Source organism: Gopherus flavomarginatus, chromosome 3 (assembly GCF_025201925.1).
Source record: "Gopherus flavomarginatus isolate rGopFla2 chromosome 3, rGopFla2.mat.asm, whole genome shotgun sequence".
Taxonomy (NCBI): Eukaryota; Metazoa; Chordata; order Testudines; family Testudinidae; genus Gopherus; species Gopherus flavomarginatus.
Genome location: NC_066619.1, coordinates 136,650,697 through 136,677,640, shown reverse-complemented (window position 1 = coordinate 136,677,640; position 26,944 = coordinate 136,650,697). Strand labels below are relative to the sequence as shown.

At 49.1% G+C, this 26,944-nt stretch overlaps 2 protein-coding genes across 3 annotated transcripts in view; one reads left to right on the top strand and one right to left on the bottom strand.

The window, feature by feature from the left end:
- LOC127048433 (zinc finger protein 883-like) overlaps window positions 1–26,838 on the top strand; it is a 291,005-nt gene extending 264,167 nt beyond the window's left edge. Inside the window, exons 7-9 of the mRNA XM_050948239.1 lie at window positions 16,438–16,515; window positions 24,279–24,392; window positions 24,752–26,838. Coding sequence (XP_050804196.1) covers window positions 16,438–16,515; window positions 24,279–24,392; window positions 24,752–26,328 — 1,769 coding nt within the window. The 3' untranslated portion in view covers window positions 26,329–26,838. The remainder of the gene's footprint in view (window positions 1–16,437; window positions 16,516–24,278; window positions 24,393–24,751) is intronic.
- The window catches only part of LOC127048436 (zinc finger protein 501-like), a 257,068-nt gene that overhangs the window by 137,233 nt on the left and 92,891 nt on the right, over window positions 1–26,944 (bottom strand). The window lies entirely within an intron of this gene.

The following is a 26,944-nucleotide window of genomic DNA, read 5'->3' as shown; positions in this document are numbered from 1 at the left end:
GAGCATTTCCCACAGCCTGGAGCTGAGGGGCAGGCTGCAGCTGCTGTTCCAGCTCCTGGGGGACAGGCCCTGTCAGCCAACAGACAGTTCTTACTCACCACAGCTAAGGGCATCGGGTACCTCCAGTGGGGGTGTGGAGCAGCCATTCGTTTTCCTGTTCGCACTCCTCTGCCGTGTGAAAATCGGGGAGGGGAGGCAGAAGCCCCACTTCCCTCCCAAAATGACGTCCAGTGAGGGAAGCCAGGACAACAGGGTGGGGCAGCAAGTGGTGACCAGACTCTCATCGCCAGGGTCTAGTCTAGCTCAGAGTCCAGTTCAACTTCATCCCCATGCCAGTGGCCCCCAGTCCCTTTCCACCACCAGGTCAACCCGGGCACTAGGGCAGGAACAGGGTGAGCAAGCAAGTCAAGCCAAGCAAGGCAGGCAAAAGCAAGTTTTGTCTTCATGGGCCGCTCACAATGGCATCCTTTTTGTGTGCAACTGCTGCAAAAACATCCCGGGCAGAGAAGCAACAGGCCAAAGTAATCCCATACGGCTGCCAAATTAGCTCAGTTGAGAGACCATTAGACGGAAGGTCTAAATGTCCCTGGGTCAATCCCAGCCTTTGACAGGTTCTTTCATCCTCTTTGTGCAGGGGCAGCTTGTTCTCTGGCAGCACAGCGGTGCCTGCACCCAAGGTGAGCAGGGTTGGCCTGGGGCAAAGCAATTTTGGGGGCCCCTTCCATTAAAAAAAAGTTGCAATACTGTGTTCTCATGGGGTCCCTGAGGGGCCTGGGGTAAATTGTCCCACTTACCTCCCCTCTGGGTAGCACTGAAGGTGAGTCTATGATCTTGGGCTCTGCAGTAGGAAAACATAGAAGGGGCTTCTGCCCTTAGTTGGCCCACCTGACCTTTAACGATGAGAGCTGTCTTTCCCAACATAGCAGGAAGAGAGCAAGGCAGGGTGACCCATCTCCTAGCAGCTATGCCGGAGGCTCAGGCTTAATCTTCAAGGCCAAGCACAAAAACATTCAGCCAGGCACATTTTGCTCCCTTCCTGCCTCCACCCAAGGAGCAAGGAAGCAGCAGACAAGACATGCCGGCTCAATGATGCCTCCCTTCCACTTCCCTGTAGGCTGTGCAAAGCCATTGGCCTGCCTCATGCCTTGTCAGGAAAGCGCGGCCATGCTGCCCAAGCCTGAGTCATGTCTGCAGCCTGGCCCGCCCCGGCTGATGGCGCGCAGAGCCAGGCAAGTCAATGGCAGCTCGAGTCAGGAGTCTTGGCTCTTTCCCCTGATAGCCACACACAGAGCACTGCCTGGCATCCCAAAAGCCTCCCTCGTGTTCTTCTGCAGCAGCTGCCTGCCGGTGTGGGTAGGAAAAAGGGGACCAGTGTGGCCTCATTGCAGGACACAAGGCCCTCGCCATGCCCAGGCCTGCCTCTTGCCTTCAGCCCAGGCAGCCAGAGGTGCCGGGGAGCTCCCTGGTAGGCTGCCGCCTCAGCCAGGAAATAAGGAAAAGGTGATGAATGAAGAAGTCAGGAAATAACAAGGAAATTAAGAGGTTTGTCGAATGGGTTTCTGTCCGATTTACCATCTTCTCAGCTACCGCTCAAACTTAAAGACCTAAAGTCGACCTATCAGCATAAGTACAGATGGTTAGATAGGAATTAAAAGGAGCTGCTGTCACAAGTGTTAGGTGCCTGCAAGCAGCATGCAGACTGTTTAAAAACACTGCAATTAGAGGCTCAGATGAAACGTTTGCCCTAAATCAGAAACGACAATAGGATGACCAGCAGAAAGCCACTCTAGGTAAACGGTGGAGTAATGGAGGCTGTTAGAGGCAAAAAGTCATTCCTCAAAATTTGGAAATCAAATCCTGGTGAGGATAATAGGAAGGTGCACAAACTCTGGCCTGTTAAGTGTCAAAGTCTAACAAGACAGCCCAAGAAAGAATCTGAGAAGCAACATGCTAATTATATAAGGCGCTGGTGAGACCCCACCTGGAATACTGTGTGCAGTTCTGGTCTCCCATGTTTAAGAAGGATGAATTCAAACTGGAAAAGGTTCATAGAGAGGCTACTAGGATGATCCGAGGAATGGAAAACCTGTCATATGAAAGGAGACTCAAAGAGCTTGGCTTGTTTAGTCTAGCCAAAAGAAGGCTGAGGGGGGATATGCTTGCTCTTTATAAATATATCAGAGGGATTAATACTAGAGTGGGAGAGGAATTATTTAAGCTTAGTACCAATGTAGATACAAGAACAAATGGGTATAAACTGGACACTAGGAAGTTTAGACTTGAAATTAGACAAAGGTTTCTAACCATTAGAGGAGTGAAGTTCTGGAACAGCCTTCCAAGGGGAGTAGTGGGGGCAAAAGACATATCTGGCTTTAAGACTAAGCTTGATAAGTTTATGGAAGGGATGGTATGATGGGATAGCCTAATTTTGGCAACTGACCTTTGATTATCAGCAGATAAGTATGCCCAGTGGTCGGTCATGGGATGTTGGATGGGATGGGATCTGAGTTACTGCAGAGAATTCTTTTCTGAGTACTGGCTGGTGAGTCTTGCCCACATGCTCAGGGTTTAGCTGATCACCATATTTGGGGTCGGGAAGGAATTTTCCTGCAGGGCAGATTGGCAGAAGCCCTGGAAGTTTTTCGCCTTCCTCTGCGGCGTGGGACATGGGTCACTTGCTGGTGGATTCTCTGCAGCTTGAGGTCTTCAAACCACAATTTGAAGACTTCAATAACTCAGACATAGGTTAGGGGTTTGTTATAGAAGTGGATGGATAGGGTTCTGTGGCCTACTTTGTGCAGGGGGTGGGACTAGATGATCACATTGGTCCCTTCTGAACCTAGAATCTATGAATCTAAGGCAAAGTTAGCATATCTATATTGTGACCTTTTACTCAGAAAGCAAAGTTGACTTTTATCTTGTTACTTAAATAGATAAGTACTCACGCCTGTCTAAGACCTTTACCTAGACCAATCGACAATGGAGAATGGCATGGGGGGGGTTCAGTCTTGTACCCAGGGACTTAATAGGTACACCACAAGGGAACTTATGTGTGTATGCACATATCATCAATACGCACAAACATACTAGCCTGTGAAGTAAGTGTACCTTAATGTTTTGTGGGTGAGGAATGAAATTTGGGCATAAGAGGAAGGATTTCTGGCACTTGTGCCTTATAAAAGAGGTGACCCACCTTGCTAGAGCACTTCACTCTATGATTCTGACTTACTTCCTCCACTTTCTCTCTCTTATTCTATCTATCTACTATCAGTAGGCTGTACTTGGTCTTCTTAACCTTTATGTTTCAAGGGAACTAGGCTAACCTTGGTTTCCCAAAGTTTTTATTCTTTGTTTATTAGGTTTTGATTTGAAGTTTAACTTAGTCAAGTAAACCCTAAGTAACAGTAGCTTTTTCTAAGCACTGCATCTTTCACTCAAGAATTGAGAAATCTGAACTGCAAGGCTGGTTCTGTGTCTCTTACCACCAGGTTATCAAGAAAGGGTGTGAGTACATTAACCAAAACTTTGTTGCATATGTAACCCTTCTGCCCCTCTGAATTGGCAGCATCAAGGGCCGGGTTCAGTATCCAGGGGTTCCGTTTCAGTAACACAATGCATAACCGGCTCAAGTCCCCACCCAGTGACCTGGGACACTTACATACCACACCCCCCTGGGCGCCTCTAGGAGGCAATACTTCCCCTCTCGCAAGCACGGAGTCTGAGTGTAGCAAAATCCTTTTAATAAAGGAGGGAAACAATGCGGCATCCCACTGGAGAAACAGCACAAACAGGATTATAACACAAACCATCAAACAAAAAAACCCCACCCCCCAGGTACGTTTGGCAATGTCCTTTTCCCCTTAGGGTTTTAAGTCCAATCACCTCAAAGTCCAACAACCCAAAAGTCTCTGGTCAGTGCCACCCCAGAATTCGAGAGCTTATCTGCAGAGTTTTACCCCCTCCCAGCCTGGGTGGAAAGGGGGGGGAAGTCCACAGAGGGTGTTAAGGGGCACCTTATGCGGACCAGGGCCAACTGCTCTGCCTCTCCATGGAGTTCTGCTGCAGCCTTCACCATGACCAGCTCCACCACACCAGCTGTGTTGCTCCTCCAGCCGACCCGTGAGCAACTCCAGCTGTCCCTAGACAGACTCCTAATAGGATCAAAAGCTAGCTCTACTCTTTAAAATTGGAGCTGAGACAAGCCAGTACACACCACTCCCCCAAACTCTCTCAATTCATGTGGTTTTTGGAACCAATGCCCCATGTTTAGCAAGTACCACCCAACTGAGGTTGAGTCATTTCTGTCACAAAGCAGTCCCACAGCTCCCCATTCACACAATCAGGGTGACAAACTTTTTTCCTCCTGCCCCAACAACAAAGAAATTGGGGATCCCAGAGCTATTAAAATCACCATCCCAAGCTGCTGTGGGGTTATGCTAAATGGGGGAGATGGATGCCAATGCAAATTATTGAAATTCTTTCCACACTCTCTACAATTCACCACCAGATGTCAGGGTAGTGCTCATCCTGACTCTGCTTACACATATAATGCCATATGTATCTTTTGAATAGCAGTAATGCAACTGTAACTTTGTAACTCTGGTTATTTTACCATTTACTTACTATTTCACTGCTTTTAATAAAAAGGACTTTAAGGCTATAATCTGTCTCAGTGTGAGTTTCCTGTCATATCCCCAAGGATCCTTTGTAAATTCTGTGGAGCCTGATATGGGATAAGAACTTTCACCTTCTGGTCAAACAGATTGGCAAGCCTAAAACCCATACTAATAATTAATTATTATTAGTATTACTAATTAAATTAAATGCAATTAAAATTAAACTAATAAATTAAATTTCCACCATATTATCCTAATTAATATTATTAGTATACCCTAAATCAAGCTACATGGGGCAGAGAGTTGGGGTGCAGAGGGATAAGGGCACTGGCTCTGGGGGTGCAGCTCTGGGGTGGGGTTGGAATGAGAGGTTCGGGGTGCAGGAGAGGGCTCAGGGTTAGGGCAGAGGGTTGGGCTGAGGGCTCTGGTTGGGGGTGCGGGTTCTGGGGTGAGGCCAGGGAGGAGGGGATTGAGGTATGAGAGGGGGGTCAGGCTAAGGCAGAGGGTTGTGGTGGGGGAGTGAGGGGTTGGGGTGCAGGCTGCCCCAGGGCTGCAGTGGAGAGAGAGGAATTCTCCCATCCCCCTCTCCCCAGAGCTGCTTGAGGCCAGGTGAGAGACACCTCTTCCCCTGCAGGAGCTCCGGTGGGCCTGGGCTGAGGGAGGGGTTTCTCTGGAGGGCCTGGGCTGGGCTAGGCTGGGCTGGGCCAGGGACTCCTCTCTCCCACAGCTCTGGTGTGCCTGGGCTGGGACAGGGGAGGGGCTCCTCTCCCAGCCTGCACTGCTCTTGAGAGCCTGCTGCATGGCCATGCAGCTTACAGGGAACAGAGGTCTTAAACCCAGACAGGTTGAGATCCACTGGTCTCATCTGGAGATGGCTCCTTTCTGAGCTCCGTGCAGTGCCCAGCTCAGAGAGGAGCGGCTAGCCAGGAAGGCTGGCGGAGAGGAGCGGCTAGCTGGATGGCTGGCAGAGAGGAGCGGCTAGCAGGAAGGCTGATGGAGAGGAACGGCTAGCAGGAAGGCTGGCGGAGAGGAGCAGCTAGCTGGATGGCTGGCGGAGAGGAGTGGCTAGCAGGAAGGCTGGTGGAGAGGAGCGGCTAGCAGGAAGGCCGGTAGAGAGGAGCAGCTAGCTGGATGGCTGGCGGAGAAGAGCAGCCGGTGGTGGAGACTGCCGCAGGACCCCATGGAGATGTGTGGCAATCAGCCGGCAACACAAGCAGCGGAACATGTAAGATGCCTCCCCATGCCTTCCCCCGCTTCCACTCAGGCTGGGAGGTAAAGTCTGCAGATGAACTTCTGAACTCTGGGGCTGCACTGACCAAGGACAGAAACTGTGGGTGGGGTGACTGTTGGGTTGTTGGACTTAAGAGCCTGAGGGGAAAAGGACACTGACAAACTTACTTGGGGTGGGTCTTTTGCTCATGGTTTGTGTTATGGAGCCTGTTTGTGGTGTTTCCCCACATAATGCCACATTGTTTTCCCTCCTTTATTAAAAGGCTTTTGCTACACTCAGACTCTGTGCTTGCGAAAGAAATATTGCCCCTTAGAGGCACCCAGGGGGTGGTGTATAATTGTCCCAGGTCAGTGGGTGGAGGCTCAAGCTAGTTTTGCATTGTGTTATTGAAACAGAACCCCTAGATACTGACCCCAGCCCTTATTGCTGCCAACTCTGACGGGCAGAAGGGTTCCATTTTGGGGAGCTCGCCCGTGATCCCTGGGTCAGTATCCCTGTCAAGCACCTGTTGAGCGATCCACTACATTGGGAAACTATTGTGTTTATATTTTGAGGAAATGACTGTTTGTATAATGGCTAATATGTCAGGTTTGTTGGGCCCTGGCTCAAAAACCTCTAGCTCAGGGGCTGCAGCCTCAGCCAACGATTGGGTAAAAACACTGGGGCAAACATTGGAAAAGGTTGTGCTGTCCCATGCTACATCAAACTCTTGTAGTATGTTAAGGTTATTTGCTGGTGAAGAGGAGTTTGAACCCTGGTTAGAGCACACCACTGAAATGGTGCAGGAGTGGGCCATACCCGATGCAGATGCCAGATGCAGAAAAGCACAGATGTCTACTAGAGAGCCCTATGGGCCCAACATTAGATTTGATTTGCAGGGTGATTTGCACCCTGACGCTCATTGACCCTGGGGTCAGTGTGAAAGACTGCCTAGAGGCCCTTGATCACACCTTTGGGAGCATAGAGGGCTCTGAAGACAGCTACTGTAAGTTCCTTAATTCCCAACAGCTAAGGGGCGAGAAGGCTTCCGCCTATATACAGAGGCTGGAGAGATTGCTTCCGAGAGCTGTCATGAGGGGAGCAGTGACTGCTGAGCAGATGGATCAGACAAAACTGGCTCAAATTGTAAGAGGAACTCACTATCAGAACCAGATGCTACTTCATCTCTGGCTAAGAGAACAACAGTAACATTCCCAGAGCTGATAAAAGAGGTCAGAGAGGAGGAAGAAAGGCAGGCTGCCAGTGGGTTTTGGGAAGCCCAAACATCATAGCCAGTCTGTACAAGACCACTGCAAATGGCCAGTGTACTGATGGTGAGCACCAGAGAGGAACTTGCCTAACAAATGCAGGTTCTGACAGAACTGATAGCTGAACTGCAAAGCATCATTGACCGAGCTAAGACTTCCAGGAATAAGGAGCCTCAGGCTGTTGCAGAAGTCAGCATTTAGAGCCACCATCCCACGCAGGCAAAGGGAGAAAGGACAATTCTTCTGCTACCAATGTGGTCAGGATGGGCACAGTGCGGCCAAGTGCCATCATGAAGAAAATCCCCCCTTAGTGTATGGAAAGCTGAGGATCAGTTGGGAGAGATCTGGTAACTGTCAGAGGGTCTGGGGATGGGGATAGGCCTGCATGATTTGAAGATTCCCCCAGAAAAGACTGTTCAGCTGGGATTCCCTCAGGACTGATAGAGTCTCAAACAGAGGTCATGGTGAGGATTGAAGGGGTGGAGTGTAAAGCCGTGCTTGACACTGGATCTCAAGTGATTATTATATTTCTGTCATTCTACCAACAGATGCTTAGGCACCTGCCTATACAGCCACTGACTAGCCTTGGTCAATGTGACCTCATCATGGATGAATACCCTTACCAAGGGTATGTCATAGTGCACCTGGAATTCCCTGAGGAGGTTGCTGGGGTAAGAGAAGAGGTAGACACAGCTGCCCTAATATGCCCTGACCCTAAAGGGACCTCTGATATGTCTGTGCTGATAGGGACCGATTCCAGTTTCTTCAAGGTATTTACGGATTATTGCAGTTGGTGGGCTGGGGACCAGTATCTGAAAACCTCTGAATAATCTTATCTGGGGATACCAGCAAGAACAAATCTAAGACTAAGAACAAGGAGAGGTCCCCAAAGCCTCCTATGCAGAGACACTATGGTCTCTTTAAATCATTTGGGACATGGCGAGATGAGAGAAGTGAAAAGGTTTTTCGGGAAATCATTATTTGCCTGATTCATGTGCCAGTCCTAGTCTCTGCTGACCCAAACAAACCATTTATCCTGCATGCTGATGCCAGTTTGGAGGGTCTGGGAGCAGTCCTGTACCAGGAAGTGGAAGGCAAATGTAAATCTGTAGCCTTTGCCAGCTGAGGACTGTCTGATAGCGAAACTCACTATCCCATCCACAAGCTGGAGTTCTTAGCCTTGAAATGAGCCATCACTGAGAAATTTCGAGACTACTTATATGGTGCTCAGTTTCAAGTATGGACAGACAACAATCCAATGACTTACGTGTTAACAAGTGCTAAGCTGGATGCTGCAGGGCAGAGATGGTGGCCACTTTTGCTAGCTGTGACTTTAGCATTCAGTACTAATGAGATGGTATAATACAGAGTGTGATTTATCGGAACCACAAATTCTTGGCTGGGGAGAGGATGTAAGCAGGGTCAGTTTGAACTCTACCCTGACATCTGTTGGTGATCTGTTGTAAAGGACTTTTGGGGCTGATGTAATTTGCATGGTCACATCCACCTTGCATTGCATGATTGCTTGTCCAAACCATGACTTCAGCTGCTGTGGGATCCCCAGTCTCTTTGTTATTAGGGCAGGAGTAATAAAGTGTAATTATACTGGTTATATGAATCAAGGACAGTAGAACGGTACTTGGCATTTCATGATTGACCTAACCTAAATCACTCTCGCTATGCAAGGCACATGAGTTCTAAAGCATACTGAATTAAGAGAGAAGAAAAGCAGATAGTTATATCTGACAGAATGGGTCTCTTTTAAGAACCCTAAGTACTGATTTCTTTTAATTTCATTTCTTCTTGGTGTGAAAACAAAGCTAATTTTGGTTCCAGTAGGCATGAGCTAAGATTAACTCTAAGTAGTTTCTTGGTGCATTTAAGGCTGGGATCAAGTGTCTTGATGTTTTTGGTCTTGAAATGAAAACCTTATCTGTGTTTCTGAAACTTTGAGATAAAAATATTATCTCAATTACACGCTTTCTAGGCTACAGAGCTATGTTCACTGATGCTCAGGTTCAAGTCTTAAACATATTTTTGGTAACTGGTTCTGTTCTCATACACCCACTGAGAAATGGAGCAGCAGGGATGCTGCTGGGAGTTTGGGGGTGTGGGGGTCAGGGCTGGGGGGGGTCAGAGGCATTGCTGGGAGTTTGGGGGTGTGGGGGTCAGGACTGGGGGGTCAGGGGCACTGCTGGGAGTTTGGGGGTGTGGGGGTCATGGCTGGGGGTGTCTGTGGCGCTGCTGGGAGTTTGGGGGTGTGGGGGTCATGGCTGGGGGTGTCTGTGGCGCTGCTGGGAGTTTGGGGGTGTGGGGTCATGGCTGGGGGTGTCTGTGGCGCTGCTGGGAGTTTGGGGGTGTGGGGGTCATGGCTGGGGGTGTCTGTGGCGCTGCTGGGAGTTTGGGGGTGTGGGGGTCAGGGCTGGGGGTGTCTGTGGTGCTGCTGGTAGTTTGGGGTGCGGGGGTCAGGGCTGGGGGTGTCTGTGGCACTGCTGGGAGTTTGGGGGTGCAGGGGTCAGGGCTTGGGGGTGTCTGTGGTGCTGCTGGGAGTTTGGGGGTGCGGGGGGTCAGGGCTGGAGGGTCAGGGGCACTGCTGGGAGTTTGGGGGTGTGGAGGTCAGGGCTGGGGGTGTCTGTGGCGCTGCTGGGAGTTTGGGGGTGCGGGGGGGTCAGGGGCACTGCTGGGGGTTTGGGGGTCAGGGCTGGGGGTGTGTGGTGCTGCGGTGCTGCTGGGAGTTTGGGAGTGTGGGGGGGTCAAGGGCACTGCTGGGGGTTTGGGGGTCAGGGCTGGGGGTCTGTGGCGCTGCTGGGAGTTTGGGGGTGCGGGGGGTCAAGGGCACTGCTGGGGGTTTGGGGGTCAGGGCTGGGGGTCTGTGGTGCTGCTGGGAGTTTGGGGGTGCAGGGGGGTCAGGGCTGGGGGGGTCTGTGGCGCTGCTGGGAGTTTGGGGGTGTGGGGTCAGGGCTGGGAGGTCTGTGGCACTGCTGGGAGTTTGGGGGTGCGGGGGGGTCAGGGGCACCGCTGGGGGTTTGGGGGTCAGGGCTGGGGGTGTCTGTGGCACTGCTGGGAGTTTGGGGGTCAGGGCTGGGAGGTCTGTGGCGCTGCTGGGAGTTTGGGGGCACGGGGGGGTCAGGGACACTGCTGGGAGTTTGGGGCTGCGAGGGGTCAGGGTTGGGGGTCAGGGACACTGCTGGGAGTTTGGGGCTGCGGGGGGTCAGGGACACTGCTGGGAGTTTGAGGGTGAGGGGGTCAGGGCTGGGGGGTCTGTGGCGCTGCTGGGAGTTTGGGGGTGCGGGGGGTCAGGGCTGGGGGGGTCAGGGGCGCTGCTGGGGTTTGTGGGTCAGGGTTGGGGGGTCTGTGGCGCTGCTGGGAGTTTGGGGGTGCGAGGGTCAGGGCTGGGGGGTCTGTGGCGCTGCTGGGAGTTTGGGGGTCAGGGCTGGGGGGTCAGGGACACTGCTGGGGGTTTGGGGGTCAGGGCTGGGGGGGTCTGTGGCACTGCTGGGAGTTTGGGGGTGCAGGGTTCAGGGCTGGGGGGTCAGGGGCACTGCTGGGAGTTTGGGGTTCAGGGCTGGGGGGTCAGGAGCACTGCTGGGAGTTTGGGGTTCAGGGCTGGGGGGTCAGGGGCGCTGCTAGGGGTTTGGGGGTGCAGGGTTCAGGGCTGGGGGGTCAGGGGCGCTGCTGGGAGTTTGGAGGTGCGGGGGGTCAGGGCTGGGGGCTGTTTGGGGGCGGTTATTACGTGGGGGTCACAAGCCCCCCCACTCTTCCGCTCCCCAGGAAAAGGGGGGGGGTCTGAAAGGCACCGGCTGGGAGAGGGGGCGGGGCCGGGGTCTCAGCGCGGGAAGGGATGAGCGGTGGGGTAGAGTTAAGCTGGCCCCAAAGACTTCCCGTACCTGGGCCGGAGAGGGCGGAAGCGGCCCCCGTGGCAGGCTGGGAGATGTAGTTCCTGACTCTCGGGAGCGGAAGTGACGTTAGTCGGGGGACGAGCAGGGCTGCGAACGCGCGCGGAGCGCTGTGGCTCTGCCTGGCTCTCCCGGCGCCGGGGAAGAGTTTTGTGTTTCCCGGCTCTGGGCATGCGCAGATCGGGGGGCGGGGCGGAGTGTGATCAGCTGCGGGGTGAGCTGGGAGTCCGGCCGGGGCAGCGCGGTCTGTGCCGGGGACCCATTAACCCCCGTGCCCGGCCGGGCTCCGCCTGCGCTGCGGAGCTGCAGCCTCCAGGTACCGGAGCGAGCCCGGGGGGGGGCCGGGCGGTGACTCTGCCCCCGTGTCCGGGCCGGGGGGACCCGGCATCTCGCAGCGCCGGGGTCCGCTCCCTGGGGCCGCGCCCGCGGGGGGCTCGGAGCTCCTGCCCCCGCCGGAGCCCAGCGCCCCGCGGGCCCGGCCAGGCTCCGCCCTAGGGCCCCGCAGGGGGAACCGGCCGCGCTGGGGTCCCTGCGTGGGGCCGGGCAGGGGCTGCCAGGGGGGTGAGACCGGGCTGGGGGGGGTCCCGGGGGGTAGACCTGGGAAAGGGGCAGATGGAAAGTGTCGGTGCAGCCCGGACATGGCCGAGGGAGCGGGGGAAAGAGCCGGTGACCCCCGAGGAGCGGGGAGAGAAGGGGGGGCGCTGAGATCCCCTTGGATTTACCGCTGCCACCCCCCCACCGTGCGGACCTCCAGTCCTGCCCCCTTTTTCTCTAGAGAGGAACATCCAGGGTGACCCCCCCACCCCCAAATCCCTGAGAAGTTCCCTGTTCCCCTCCCCAGATTGTGCCCCATTTTCTCTCCATTTCACCAGTGTCCAGCTCTCACTGTGCCTGGTAAGGGTTTGGGGGGGTGGTATCTGGGTCCCTGGCCAGGGACTCTGGGGACTGGGTGCCAGGGAAGATCTGGCGGGACCCTGACTGGGTTTGCGGGGGTGTCTGGGGCCCCTGGCTCTGGGCTCCGCGTGCTGGGGGTTGTCTGGGGGCTGCTGCTAACCATGATCCTGCTCCCTGATCAGTTTCTGCCAGAATCCTGGCTCCAAACACTGCCAGGCAGCCCCCAGCCAGGCCACTCACCCTGATAACTTCCTATCCACTTATCAAACTCTGTGAGGTGAAATCACACATTTCTCTTTTCTCCCCTCTTGAAAACTAGGGAATATTCATGCCCCACCCCCCACAAGTCCTTGTCCTAGATCTGGGGGGGTAAGGGAGGTGGGAAAGGGGTCAGCACTCCCACACGATGGTCTCTTCCACAGCATTCTGGACTCATTCTTTCTGAAATCTGGTTTCATTGAGACCATTGTTAATCCAGAGTCAATGCATGGAAAGACAGGGAGTGACTCCAGATGCACAGTGGGGTAAATGAGATCAGCAATTCCCCCTGTGAGAAGGGGCTCTCATTAGCTGCTCTCCCCAGAGAGTTAAAGGAAGGAAGCTGCTCAAATGCTCTGTCCCTCTCTGCTAAGGGTATAGGGGTTCAGCTTCCTGGGTCAGACGCTGCAGCCTCCATTGTGATCTGGGAGACCAGGCTTAGCAGCTGCTGCTCCCCCAGTGGGGTTCTGTGCTGGGATGTGACCTTAATTAAAGCTTTTTCTCTGCCCAGCCCAGGTATGACTTTCTGCAGCTGGTACTAGCCCCGTAGGGCAGCCCTGGGCCCTGTTAATACAAATTCTGACCCAGAGTCTCCAGGTTATTGAAAGACCTCAGGGAAAGTGCTGGGGACTGGCAAGAAAGTGACTCTGCACAAACAGCCGCTCGTCATTTCTCCTCCCATTAGCAATTGCCAGGAGAAAATCCAGCCCTGGGAGAGCAAAGCCCCCAGGAATGGGACTTTCCCAGCCAGAGGTGCAGAGAGAGAGGACAGGGGAAGGAGAGACTGAAAGGGGCAGTGGGAGAAATGAGTTGGGGGGAGAGATTTCCAGCTCTCTAGTCCACCCAGACACACATATTGCAGCATCACTGGGGAGAATCACTTTCCAATTAACAAGAAAACGATCAGACAGATGAAAAGCCAGTTCCTGACTCCATATTCCCCCTGCTACGGTGTGGCTGCCGTGGGGTCAGTGTCCAAGGGAATTCCCCACAGTGACTCCTTTGGTTCTGCTGTTTTCTAGCCTTATGTTCAAAGACTTTGTTATGGGGTGAGGGGAGGGAGAAGGGAGGTTAAAAATGTCTCTGTGGGCTTTGGCTGGCAGGAGGGGCCAGGTCTACACTGTAATAAAGAGATCAAGCATGTTCCCAGCACGGCAGAGTCTAAGATGTCTGTCTGGAGGAAAAAGGCCTGGGGGAATCGTGATGTGAAATTAACTAAAGCCGGTTCTGAAACCTCCACAACTGCCCTTCTCACCCTGCCAGGGCTGCAGAATGATGTCCATGTTTTTCTCCAGCTCATCCCATCCTCCCATGACACAGGGAAGAGAAATGGCTGCAGTGGAACCAGCTCAGGTAGGGATTATTTTTTAGAGAGGGGGTTGGTGGGTTCCTGCAGGAGGGAGAGGGACAGCAAATACAGCAGAGATGGGAAAGTTTGCACAGTCTGGTTTGGAGGTTTGCTCGGGGCAGGAAATGCACAGGGTGCAGAAAGGGAAGGCAGGGAGTTGTTTAATAAGTGACCTAGATTCTAGGAACAGACCCATGAGGTTCAGAGATGGAAATGCTCTAGTTTGTGGAGCAGAAAATAACCCAGCTACATGGGGCTGGGAAAATTGACCAGACTCATTGTACTGGAGCCTGACCCGACTAACCAGCAGCTGCTGTGAGATATGAAGGGGATACCCACCAGTGAGGGTTAGGGGAGATTCCCTTCCCTTCATATCCAGCTCCTCACAATGAGGAGGCTGTTGGGCTTCCTACCAGGGATCTCTCCCTGGTCCCTGCTAGGGCCTCCCTCTCCTCTATCTGTCTGTGGCTAGTAGGTGTGTGATGGAGCTGCTGGGAGAGGTAAGGGGCTGTCTCTTTGTCCCCTCACTCTGATGTTTCCTGGATGCTCTGAGCAGGGTGGGGGTGGGACTTTGTTGACTGCAATCCATCTAGGGCTTCCCTTTGATGGGCTTCTCTCCCCACAAATAGTGGGGCTGTGAATGAGGCAGCAGGTATTGAGTGTTGGACTCTTACTCTTTCAGGGGCCGATAACCTTCGAGGAGGTGGCTGTGTATTTCACCAGGGAAGAGTGGGCTCTGTTGGACCCCACTCAGAGAGCCCTCTACTGGGATGTCATGCAGGAGAACTATGAGAAAGTGACCTCACTGGGTAAGGGTTACTGTCCCTTCGGTTCTTGGAAGGGGAAATGGAGAGGTAAGATTTACGGCAGCCCCACAATGCCACCTCTTCTCTGCCTAGTTTCAGCATCGCCCCACTATGCCAGTGATGCGCACACTACCAGAGACCCTCCCCTGCTGCAGAACACTTTGGGAACAGAGCACAGGAGCCGTATCGCACAGTGTCAAATATCCGCTGTTTGCTCAAGTAAAACTGAGGGTTAAGTGCAACATAATCAACAGAAGCTTCCTAGGGGTCACCAGATGAAATTAATAGGCAGCAGGTTTAAAGAAAATAAAAGGAAGTTCTTCTTCACGCAGCTCACAGTCAACTTGTGGAACTCCTTACCTGAGGAGGTTGTGAAGGCTAGGACTATTACAGCGTTTAAAAGAGAACTGGATAAATTCATGGTGGTTAAGTCCATCAGTGGCTATTAGCCAGGATGGGTAAGGAATGGTGTCCCTAGCCACTGTTTGTCAGAGGATGGAGATGGATGGTAGGAGAGAGATCACTTGATCATTGCCTGTTAGAGTGCTCCTTCTGGAGCACCTGGCATTGGCCACTGTCAGTAGACAGGATACTGGACTAGATGGACCTTTGGATCTGACCCAGTACGGCCGTTCTTATGTATGTGTGCGCGCATTTGGTGCAAGGAGCTCCCGGCCCTCAGAGACCATGTGGAGGCTTTGGAGGCCAGGGTGTTGGAACTGGGGGAGCTAAGGGAGGCAGAGAAGTATATTGATGAGGCTTTCCAGGACACTATAGCGTTGTCCCAACTCTGGTCAGACAGCCCCCCGCACTGTTGAGGAGGATGATAGGCCCAGGGAATGAGAGCAGTCAACGGGAGCAGAGGGAAAGCTTTTCATAGGTGGGACCCTCCTTTCAGATAGTGTTGGAGTAATCCCTTGTGCTGATGTTACCTCACCGGGGGAGGGAACTCTGGTCATTAAGAAAAGGCAACTGTTAGTAATGGGAGATTTGATCATTAGAAACAAGGATATCTGGGTTTGTGATGACTGGGAGAACCGTATGGTGATTTATGTGTAGTGCTGGGGAGGAGCCAGTGGTCATGGTACATGTAGATACCAATGACATAGGGAAGGGTAGGTGAGACATCCTAGAGGCCAAATTTAATCTGCTAGGAAAGAGACTGAAATCCAGGACCTCTATGGTGGCATACTCAGAAATGCTCCCAGTTCCACGTGCAGGGCCAGATAGGCAGGCAGAGCTTCAGAGTCTCAGTGCGTGGATGAGATGATGGTGTAGAGAGATGGGGTTTAGATTTATTAGGAACTGGGGAAACTTTGGGGATGAGGAAGCCTATACAGGAAGGATGGGCTCCACCCAAAGCAAAGTGGATCCAGACTGCTGGCACTGAACATTAAAAAGGTTGCAGAGCAGTTTTTAAACTAAGAGATGGGGGAAAGCCAATGGCTGCAGAGGAGCACGTGGATCAGACAGAGACTTCTCTTAGAGGAAAGTGTAATGATAGAGATTTTTCTAGTTTCAGTCAGGAAGAGAAGCTGAAAGAGGATAAAGTAGGGGCCAGATCAGACGAGAAGCATTCACACACACAAGAATCTAAGACATCAAAAAAGGGCAGATAGATAAACAATGACAAGTTTTTAAAGTGCTTGTACACAAATGCTATAAGTGTAAATAATAAGATGGGTGAATTAGAGTGCCTCGTGTTAAAAGAGGATATTGATATAATAGGCATCACAGAAACCTGGTGGAGTGAGGACAATCAATGGGACACAATAATTCCAGGGTACAAAATATATTGGAAGGACAGAGCAGGTCATAGTCGGGGGGTGGGGAGGGGAGTGGCACTGTATGTTAAAGAAAATGTAGACTCAAATGAGGTAAAAATCTTAAATGAAACCGCATGTTTCATAGAATCTCCATGCTCTAATGAGAAAACAACAATAGGGATCTGTTATCGACCACCTGTCAAAGACAGTGATGGTGAGGATGAAATGTGAAGGGAGATTAAAGAGGCTATCAAAATAAAGAACTCCATAATAGTGGGAGATTTCAGTTATCCCCATATTGACTGGGTCCATGTCACCTCAGGACAAAATGCAGAAACAAAATTTCTCGGTACTTTAAATGACTGTTTCTTCCAGCAGCTGGTAGAAGAACCCACAAGGGGAGAAGCAACTCTCCATTTAGTCCTGAGTGGAGCGCAGGATCTTGTCCAAAAGGTAACTATAACAGGACCGCTTAGAAATAGTGATCATAATATAATAAAATTTAACATTCCTGTGGTGGGAAGAACAGCTCAACACTGTGGCATTTAATTTCAGAAAGGGGAACTGTGCAAAAATGAGGGGGTTAGTTAAACAGAAATTAAAAGGTACAGTGACTAGAGTGAAATCCCTGCAAGCTGCATGGGCGCTTTTCAAAGATGCAATATTAGAGGCCCAACTTAAATGTATACCCCAAATTAAAAAACAGCAAAAGAACTAAAAAGAGCCACTGAGGCTTGGCTTATCCACGTAAAAGAAGCAGTGAGAGATAAAAAGGCATCTTTTAAAAAGTGGAAGTCAAATCCTAGTGAGGTGTATATAGAAGGGAGCATAAATACTGTCAAATTAAGTGTAAAAATGTAATAAGAAAAGCCAAAAAGGAGTTTGAGGAACAGCTAGCCAAAAACTCAGAAGGTAATAAGAAAGTGTTTAAGTACATCAAAAGCAGGAAGCTTGCTAAACAATGAGTGGGGCCCCTGGATGACTGAGATACAAAAAGCGCCATTAAAGACGATAAAGTCATTGCGGAGAAACTAAATGCATTCTTTGTTTCAGTCTCCATGGCTGAGGATGTTAGGGAGATTCCCAAACCTTTTGTGGGTGACAAATCTGAAGAATTGCCACACATTGAAGTGTCACTGGAAGAGGTTTTGGAACTAATTGATGAACTTAAGTGTAAGAAGTCACCGGAACCAGATGGTATTTACCCAAGAGTTCTGAAGGAACTCAAATGTGAAATTGGGGAACTATTAGCTATGGGTTGTATGGTCTGTCTTTTAAATCAGCTTCTGTACCCAATGACTGGAAGATTGCTAATGTAACATCAATATTTAAAAAGGGCTGTAGAGGCGATCATGGCAATTACAGACCCGTAAGTCTAACGTCTGTGCCAGGCAAATTAGTTGAAACAATAGTAAAGAACAAAATTGTCAGGCACTGTAAACGTGTGGACTCACCCCCGCGGCGCCTGCTGCTGGTTGCTTCGGGGAATTAGCTCGATTTACGGAGCACCCTCTGCAGGCCGGTGATCCACCTGTCCTCTGCTGGCCCCAGGCCCCTCCCTGGACCTCGGTGCCCCTTGAACTGGGTCTCCTCTTGTCACAACATTTTTTCCCAGATCTGGACCTTAGCGTCCAAAATATGGGTGTTAGCATGAATTCCCCTAAGCTTAATTACCAGCTTAGATCTGATAGCGCTGCCACCAATCAGGAATTTTTAGGGTCTGATACCCTCTGGTCCCCCCAAAACCTTCCCTGGGGGACCCCCAGACTCAGATGCCTTGAGTCTTACAACAGAGGGAAATAACCCCCTCCCCTTGTTTACTTGGTACTTCCTCCCAGGCTCCCCTCCCTGGATGACCCTAGGAGATTCCCTGCTTCCAGTCCTGGAAACCCAAGTACCGAGAGATCTAATCTCTCCCCCTCACCCAGAGGGTATGCAAAGTCAGGCTTAGTAAATCTAACACAGAGATTTTTCCTTTGACTTCTTCCTCCCACCAATTCCCTAGTGAGCTGCAGACTCAATTCCCTGGAGTCCCCACTAAAGAAAACTCCAACAGGTCTTAAAAAGAAAGCTTTATATAAAAAGAGTGAAAAAGGGCATAATATATAGTCTCTGTATCAAGGTGGCAATATACAGAGTCAATTGCTTAAAGGGGAAAAAATGAATAAACAGCCTTATCCAAAAAGAATACAATTCAAAACACTTCAGCAACTACACACATGTAAATACAAAAGAAAACAATATAAACCTATTGTCTTACTGTCATAAACAGATAGCTAAGGGTTAATGTCTCTTTCACCTGAAGCACCTGACCAGAGGACCAATCAGGAAACCGAATTTTTTCAACTCTGGGTGGAGGGAATTGTGTGTCTGAGTCTTTTGTCTGTCTGCCTGCTTTCTCTGAGCTTTGGAGAAGCAGTTTCTACTTTCTAGTCTTCTGTTTCTAAGTGTAAGGACAAAGAGATCAGATAGTAAGTTATATGGTTTCTTTTCTTTGGTATTTGCATGAATATAAGTGCTGAAGTGCTTTGATTTGTATTCTTTTTGAATAAGCCTGTTTATTCAATATTCTTTTAAGCAATTGACCCTGTATTGTATCATCTTAATACAGAGAGCCCATTTGTATGTATTTTTCTCTCTTTTTATATAAAGCTTTCTTTTAAGACCTGTTGGAGTTTTTCTTTACTTCAGGGAAATTGAGTCTGTACTCACCAGGGAATTGGTGGGAGGAAGAAATCAAGGGGAGATCTGTGTGTTGGATTTGCTAGCCTGATTTTGCATTCCCTCTGGGGGAATAGGAAAGTACTTTTTGTTTCCAGGATTGGGAACAGAAAGGGGGAAATCACTCTGTTTGGATTCACAGAGCTTGTGTCTGTGTATCTCTCCAGGAGCACCTGGAGGGGGGAAGGGAAAAAGGATTATTTCCCTCTGTTTTGAGACTCAAGGGATTTGGGTCTTGGGGTCCCCAGGGAAGGTTTTTCAGGGGGACCAGAGTGCCCCAAAACACTAATTTTTTGGGTGGTGGCAGCAGGTACCAGGTCCAAGCTGGTAACTAAGCTTGGAGGTTTTCATGCTAACCCCCATATTTTGGACGCTAAGGTCCAAATCTGGGACTACTATCCTTGTACTTACAACTTGGAAACAGAAGATTAGAAAGCCAGGAGATAGAAAAATCACTCTCAGAGCAGAGAGGGTCAGACCCAAGACAAAGAACAAAGAACTCGCACCCAAAACTTCCCTCCACCCAGATTTGAAAAAGTCTTGTTTCCTGATTGGTCCTCTGGTCAGGTGTTTGGTTCCCTGTGTTAACCCTTTACAGCTAAAAGAACATTAACCCTTAGCTATCTGCTTATGACACCCCCCCCTCCCAGGGGAACCCTCACCTCACTATCCCCACTTTGCCTCAGTACTGGCTACTGCCCAGTCATTGTCTAGCGCCCACACCATGGGGCAGACTGAGTATCAGCCACTCATCATAGGCAAAGGGGTTTTGGCATGGCTGCCTTTACCCACCCTCTGACTGCCCCTCTGCAAGTCCAGTACCTTGGAGGCCTAGAATTAGGCCCTGCAGCCTGGGGAGTTGCCGGCCTAGGGCTTCCCAGCTCCTAAGGCTTTTCCCCAGCCCTGCCTTCCTTTAGGTCCTCTGGGTGAGTTCCTGAGCAGCCAGGCCTGTCTCCCTCTCCAGTCAGAGAGAGACTCCTTTTGCCTTTGACTTCCCTGGCCTTCTTATAGGCCTTGTGGCTCAATTTGAGGCGTGGCCCCCAGCTGCAGCCACTCCTGCCATCAGCCCAGGCTTCTGGCTCCAGGTACGGCCTCTTGCCAGGGCTGTTTTAACCCCTTCTCTCCCGGAGCAGGAGTCCACCCTGCTACAGGCACATAGAAGAACAAAAATTGTTGGGCAAAAGTCAACATGGTTTCTGTAAAGGGAAATCGTGTCTTACCAGTCTATTAGAGTTCTTTGAAGGTGTCAACAAACATGTGGACAAGGGGGATCCAGTGGACACAGTGTACTTAGATTTCCAGAAAGCCTTTGACGAGGTCTCTCACCAAAGGCTCTTACATAAATTAAGTTATCATGGGGTAAGAAGGAAGATCTTTTCATGGATTGAGAGCTAGTTAAAAGACAGAGAACAAAGGGTAGGAATAAATGGTAATTTTTCAGAATGAAGAGGAGTAACTAGTGGTGTTCCCCAAGGGTCAATCCTAGGACTAATCCTATTCAACTTATTTATAAATGATCTGGAGAAAGGGGTAAACAGTGAGGTGGCATAGTTTGCAGATGATACTAAACAGCTCAAGATAGTTAAGACCAAAGCAGACTGTGAAGAACTTCAAAAAGATCTCTCAAAACTAAGTGATTGGGCAACAAAATGGCAAATGAAATTTAATGTGGATGAATGTAAAGTAATGCACATTGGAAAACATAACCCAACTATACATACAATATGACAGGGGCTAATTTAGCTACAACTAATCAGGAAAAAGATTTTTGTCATTGTGGATAGTTCTCTGAAGACATCCTGCAGTGTGCAGCAGAAGTCAAAAAAGCAAACAGGATATTAGGAATTATTTAAAAAGGGATAGACAATAATACAGAGAATATCTTATTGCCCTTTTATAAATCAATGGAAATGACTCATTTAGACCCCATCATTTTATATGTATGTTTGGGATTGTTTTCCAGTAGGCTCCAATATGTGCTATCCTGACATTTAGGACTGCTGAGATCTTGCATTTAGTAATATCCCTGCCCTTCTTGTCCCCTTTCTCCACTGAGCCCCACGCTTATGTTTCCAGCTTCCCTGAGACTCTCTCTTTGTCTCTGGACCTGTCTGTCAGCAAGAAGCAGAGCTAGGGAGACTTGCCCTCTCTCTGGAGACTTTGATTTCTGGGATGTGGATTTACTTTCTCTGTATTTTAGGAGACTTAGAAATTGAGTGTCTGTGACATAAAGCACAGTACAGTCTGGAGTGTTGAACAGCTGTGTCCCCTCAGTTCCCCAGGCTGGGGTGCCTTTTACACTGCTCTATTGTGAGAGCAGCCACTCCTGGACAGTTAACACACAGTCTCCAGCATGTAACTCGCTCCCAGCTACACAGTGTTGAGTGCTGCTAGTCAGCAACTCCTGAATTACAGTACCCCACAGGAGAACCCCAGAAAATTCTCTGCTCCCAAACATCCCCCAGAAATGTGTATCTTGTCCTGTCCAGCACACTGCTCAACAGTGAGAGCTGAGATGAAATCTGTTATTTCATCAATGGAAAATGACATGCACCAGCCTTGTTATTCCAAATGGAGTTTCCAACATGCTTGAATCCAACCACACTGGTTAGATAAAACAATAAACCAAGATTGTTAACTACTGAAAAAAAAAAAGATTTTCAGTGACTACAAGTAATGAGGCATAAACGTTAGAATTGTTTACAAAAGAAATGCAAGAGAAAACACAAACTAATGTTTAACTTAACAAGCTAAAGCAGATGTAAAACACATGTTTCTCTCACCATGTGCTGAGACAGGCTGGCTTTCCTTTCAGCCAGAAATCCCTCTAACCTGCCCCTGCTGCCCACATTCAGTTCTTCAGGTGTTGTCATGAGCAGAGGGAAAGTGGGGAGAGAGTCTCATGCATTTTCCTCACCTCTTTTTTTATAATTCAGTCCTTTGTACTAGAAACAAATTCAGTTCTCAGTTGAGTCATGGTGACAGGCTGTCGTAGATACGAGCTTCAAGTGGTCCCTGTGATGGAATGTAAATGTCTTCTTCATATCTTCCTCCTCCTGGAGAATGGCTATTTGACCAACTGTTTGCCTTGCTGTCTCTGAGGAACTTAGGGTTAGGGTTGCAACTTTTTCAGTAATATCATGTCATAAAATCTCATCACTTTACATACAATGTTGCTACACATTTTAAGGAGGATATTCAGTAGATTGTCTTTTCAAATGTTACCTCACAAGCCATGCAGTGATAAATGAAGGGGAGGGGATAGATCTCCCTTTTATAAACACTCAGCCAGCCAGATTGCTGTAAAAATCCTTGTTGGTGTGACTTTTCTGCTTGCTTTACCTGTAAAGGATTAACAAACCCACAGGTAAAAAAAAAAGGAGTGGGCACCTGACCAAAAGAGCCAATGGAAAGGCTTGAACTTTTTTAAATGGGACAGTAACTTTCCCTTTGTCTGTTCTCCGCAAAAGGTGACACAGAGTAGCAATGCTGTGTATGGCTTGAAGCAGGTTTGAAAATTCATCTTCCATACCTAGAAGAAATTATTTGGACAGGGCATGTTTAGACAGACACAATCAGGTTTATATTTTTTATTTTGGCTTTTGGAGCTCCTCTGTGCTATCCCAGATGCTTTTGTTTGCTTCTAAGCTTTAAGCTGAACCCCCAAGAATGCTATTTTGGGTGCGTGCAAAAATTGTTTCTTTTAAGATCTAGCAAAAACCTACGTTCCAGATGTATTGTTTTCCTTTTCAGTGTTAGTAAAATTTACCTTTTTTAAGAACGGGATTGGATTTTTGGTGTCCTAAGAGGTTTGTGCATGTTGTTGATTATCTGGTAGCCTCAGCTAATTTCCTTTGTTTTCTTTCTCAGCTCTTTCCTGGAGGGGAGGTGAAAGGACTTGAGGGTACCCCAGAGGGAAGAATTGTCAAGTGCTCCTTCCTGGGTCCAAGGGTTTGGGGTTTTTTGAATTTGGGTGGTGGCAGCATTTACCTAGCCACGGTCAGAGAAAAACTGTAACTTTGGGGGTTTAATACAAGCCTAGAGTTGCACAAATTAATTTTTAGAATCCTGGCAGGCCCCCACTTTCTGCACTCAGAGTGACAGAGTGGAGATTCTGCCCTGACACATACTATGAACAAAATTGATCATAACTTTCTAGAAGAGTGAACATAGGGGCACAGACTTGCACAGCGTCTGTCTGTGTTTTCCCAACATATCTATGGGTATTTCAGTCCCTCACAAGCAAGGTGTTCGGCATCGTCAAACACGTGGGGAACTGGTCCTGGGAATTCATTGGTTTATTAAGTGACACTGTATGGAGTTGAGAGACACTTTATATTATTATTATTTTATTATAAATACCAATATGATGAAATTGCAATGAATCGTGCTAGATATGCCATGTAAGGTGTCAATGAAAAGGTTATGATTTTCCAAGTTTGATAATCTTGTTTCTATCTTTGTATTGTGAGTTATAGATATGTAGGGTATATCTGTATTCCAAACTTGTGTAGTGTTTCTGAGTGACACCTCCAGACATATTGGCATCAGCACTGCCCAGCCTGTTCGATGGCCCATCCAGGGTCATCAACTGTACAGTGAACCCACTGAAAGGATCAAGGGGATACATCTATTGAGTCAGCAAGACATGCCGGGGTTTGCCTGTGTACTGAGACCTCCAAGGCTTTTCCATGCCATGTGCTGTGAAGCTTGTGTTTGGGACACAGGAAGTAGAAGCCACCTGGCAAAAGGAATATAAAGGGCAGCTGCATCATCTCCATTTTGTCCTCAGTCTCTCTTCCTACCTCTGGAGCAACTTCTCTACAAACTGAACCCTGGAACAAAGGACTGAATGATGTGAATGTGTACCAGGGAGCCGTTCAAGCCAGAAACTCATCAATACTGCTAATAATCAGATATATAGATTTCTGAATGTATCTAACTGTTTTCCCACTTTAACAACTTCCTTTTTCTTTCCTTATTTTATAATAAACCTTTCGTTTAGATGCTTTCTTGCTTATAAAACTTTAGTTTAGATGCTAAGGGTTGGCTGGCATCAAAGTATTCTGGGTAAGATCCAAACCTGTACAGACCTGGTAATGTGGCTGACTCTGGGGTCAGACGAACACTTTGTTTATGTGAGCAGAGATTTTAAATAACCTCTCACTGTACCAGACAAAGGTGCTGATTGGGAGTCAGAGAACTGGAATGCAGTAAACGGGGGCCGTGTGACGTCTTTTTTCAGTTTCTCGATAACCAGTGTGGGGTATCAAGCACAGTTGGTGACTGATCGGTAAAATTAACTTCCGTGTTAACCCTCAGTTTTGGGAGCATCTGCTCTCCCTTTTTCAGCCTGCCCTGACCTTGGCATTTTCAGTGTGGACTGCCCCAGGCACACTGGATCACATTAAGCACTGAAGTTAAATTAATAGTGTTTTTTATGATACAGTCATATGAAATCAACTGAACTCTTTTGTTTTCTTTCATCTGAGCAGGGTTCCCAGTTTCCAAACCTCGTATAATCTCCCAGCTGGAACAAGGAGAAGAGCCATGGGTTCCAGACCTCCAGGGTTCAGAGGAAAGAGAGATCCTGAGAGATCCCTGCACAGGTGAGGAAAGATTAAACCAACTCAGAATCTCTAAGTGCCGGAAGGAAACATCTGGGATGCCCTACAATGCCCTTGGAAGGTTTCTCAGTTCATTATTGTCCCTAGCAGGGGTCGTATCCTCAGGGTGAGTATAGCTCATGGCTTCCTGTAGACCCTAGCAGACACCAGGCAGTAGCTTCCTCCCTTCCCCCTGTGAATTTGGATGGGATGTGAGGGCCGAATTGATCCCCTCCTCTCTCCTCTTTAGGGGAAGAGTTTGGCGGAGTTCAGTTCTTGTTTTTATTTGACCTCTCTCAAGCACTTGTTTTGGTTTGGCCTTCCCCTCTCTCCCTGTTTGAGGTTTCTGTCTCTTATCACAGCAGGTGATGCAATGGTATGTGAGAAAGAGGAGCACAATTCTCAGCAGGAAAATGTTGAGCAAGTGGCTCAACACAGAGAATTATCGCAAAGATGGAAAAGGAATGTGTCCAGGAGTCATGAGCAGGGAAACTACTGTGAGATTGAGCACAGACCGGAAAGAGAGCAAGGATACCAGCCAAGGGAGAAAATGGGTAAATGTATTTCCTTACGGGGAACTCAGAAGAGCATCAAAGAAACCACAACACAGCAGGAAATCCTCATGGGACAGAGGAAAAACACATGCACTGAGTGTGGAAAAGCCTTCACTTGCAGCTCAGCCCTTTCTGTTCATCAGAGAATCCACACAGGGGAGAGGCCTTATGAATGCCGTGAGTGTGGGAAAAGCTTCACTAGCAGCTCAGCCCTTTCTAAACATGAGAGAATCCACACAGGGGAGAGGCCCTATGAATGCCGTGAGTGTGAGAAGAGCTTCACTAGCAGCTCAGACCTTTCTAAACATGAGAGAATCCACACAGGGGAGAGGCCCTATGAATGCAGTGAGTGTGAGAAAAGCTTCACTAGCAGCTCAGACCTTTCTAAACATGAGAGAATCCACACAGGGGAGAGGCCCTATGAATGCCGTGAGTGTGAGAAAAGCTTTATTACCAGCTCAGACCTTTCTAAACATGAGAGAATCCACACAGGGGAGAGGCCCTTTCAATGCAGTGAGTGTGGGAAAACCTTCACTCTCAGCTCAGGCCTTTCCCAACATCAGAGAATCCACACAGGGGAGAGGCCCTTTGATTGCAGTGAGTGTGGGAAAACATTCACTTACAGATCAAATCTTGTTCATCATCAGAGAATCCACACAGGGGAGAGGCCCTATGAATGCCGTAAGTGTGGAAAAAGCTTCACTAGCAGCTCAGGCCTTTCCCAACATCAGAGAATCCACGCAGGGGATTGGCCCTTCGAATGCAGTGAATGTGGGAAAACCTTCACTTACAGATCAGGCCTTTCTAAACATCAGAGAATCCAGACAGGGGAGAGGCCCTTTGAATGCTGTGAGTGTGGGAAAACCTTTACTTACAGATCAGGCCTTTCTAAACATCAGACAATCCACACAAGGGAGAGGCCCTATGAATGTCCTGAGTGTGGGAAAAGCTTCACTCACAACTCTCACCTTACTAGGCATCAGAGAATCCACACAGGAGAGAGGCCCTATGTATGCAGTGAGTGTGGGAAAACCTTCAATCACAGCTCACACCTTCTTACCCATCTCAGAATCCACACAGGAGAGAGGCCCTATGAATGCAGTGAGTGTGGGAAAACCTTCAATCACAGCTCAGCCCTTTATAAACATCAGAGAATCCATACAGGGGAGAGGCCCTATGAATGTCATGAGTGTGGGAAAAGCTTCACTCGCAGCTCTCACCTTACTGGGCATCAGAGAATCCACACAGGGGAGAGGCCCTATGAATGCCGTGAGTGTGGAAAAACCTTCATTCACCGCCAGCAGCTTGTTAGCCATCAGAGAATCCACACAGGTATGAGACCCAATGAAAGCAGTGAGCGTGGGAAAGCCTTGTCTTGCCACTGAGCCCATGTGAGCCATCAGAGAATCTGCAATGGGAATCAACACCATAAAACCCTTTAGGGCTATCAATACTTTAATACTTTCCTGATTCCTACAGAGTAACTTTTAAAAGCTGTTTGAAGCACTGATATCCCTCAGCTTGTCCAGATGAGTGAGTGGCCCATTTTTGCAGTTTGCAGTTTGACCTCTTTGACGTGGACTCATTTGTCCTTTCTATCAACTCCATTCTCCCATGAGTAATTCTAGTGTGCCCTTCCTATCAGGAACCCAGAGAGCATCACATTTATACCAGTCCTCCTATTACAAAGTTATTGTTAGAGTCACCAGTGATACAGATTGTATCATTGTGAATTCTTCTCATGTTGTGCTGAAGAGCAGTTATAATGGGAACTTATCATATTACATTTAAATGAAGAGGCACAGGGGCAGGAAAAAAGTGTCATTTGAGCCTCTGTGATACAGGAAGGAGATGTAAAAAGCGACAGAGTCCTGTGGCACCTTATAGACTAAAATATGTATAGACTGAAATATGTATTGGAGCATAAGCAATATACAAAAATCTGTAGAAGAACACTTCAGTTTCCCTGGACACACAATAGCAGACTTAAAAGTAGCCATC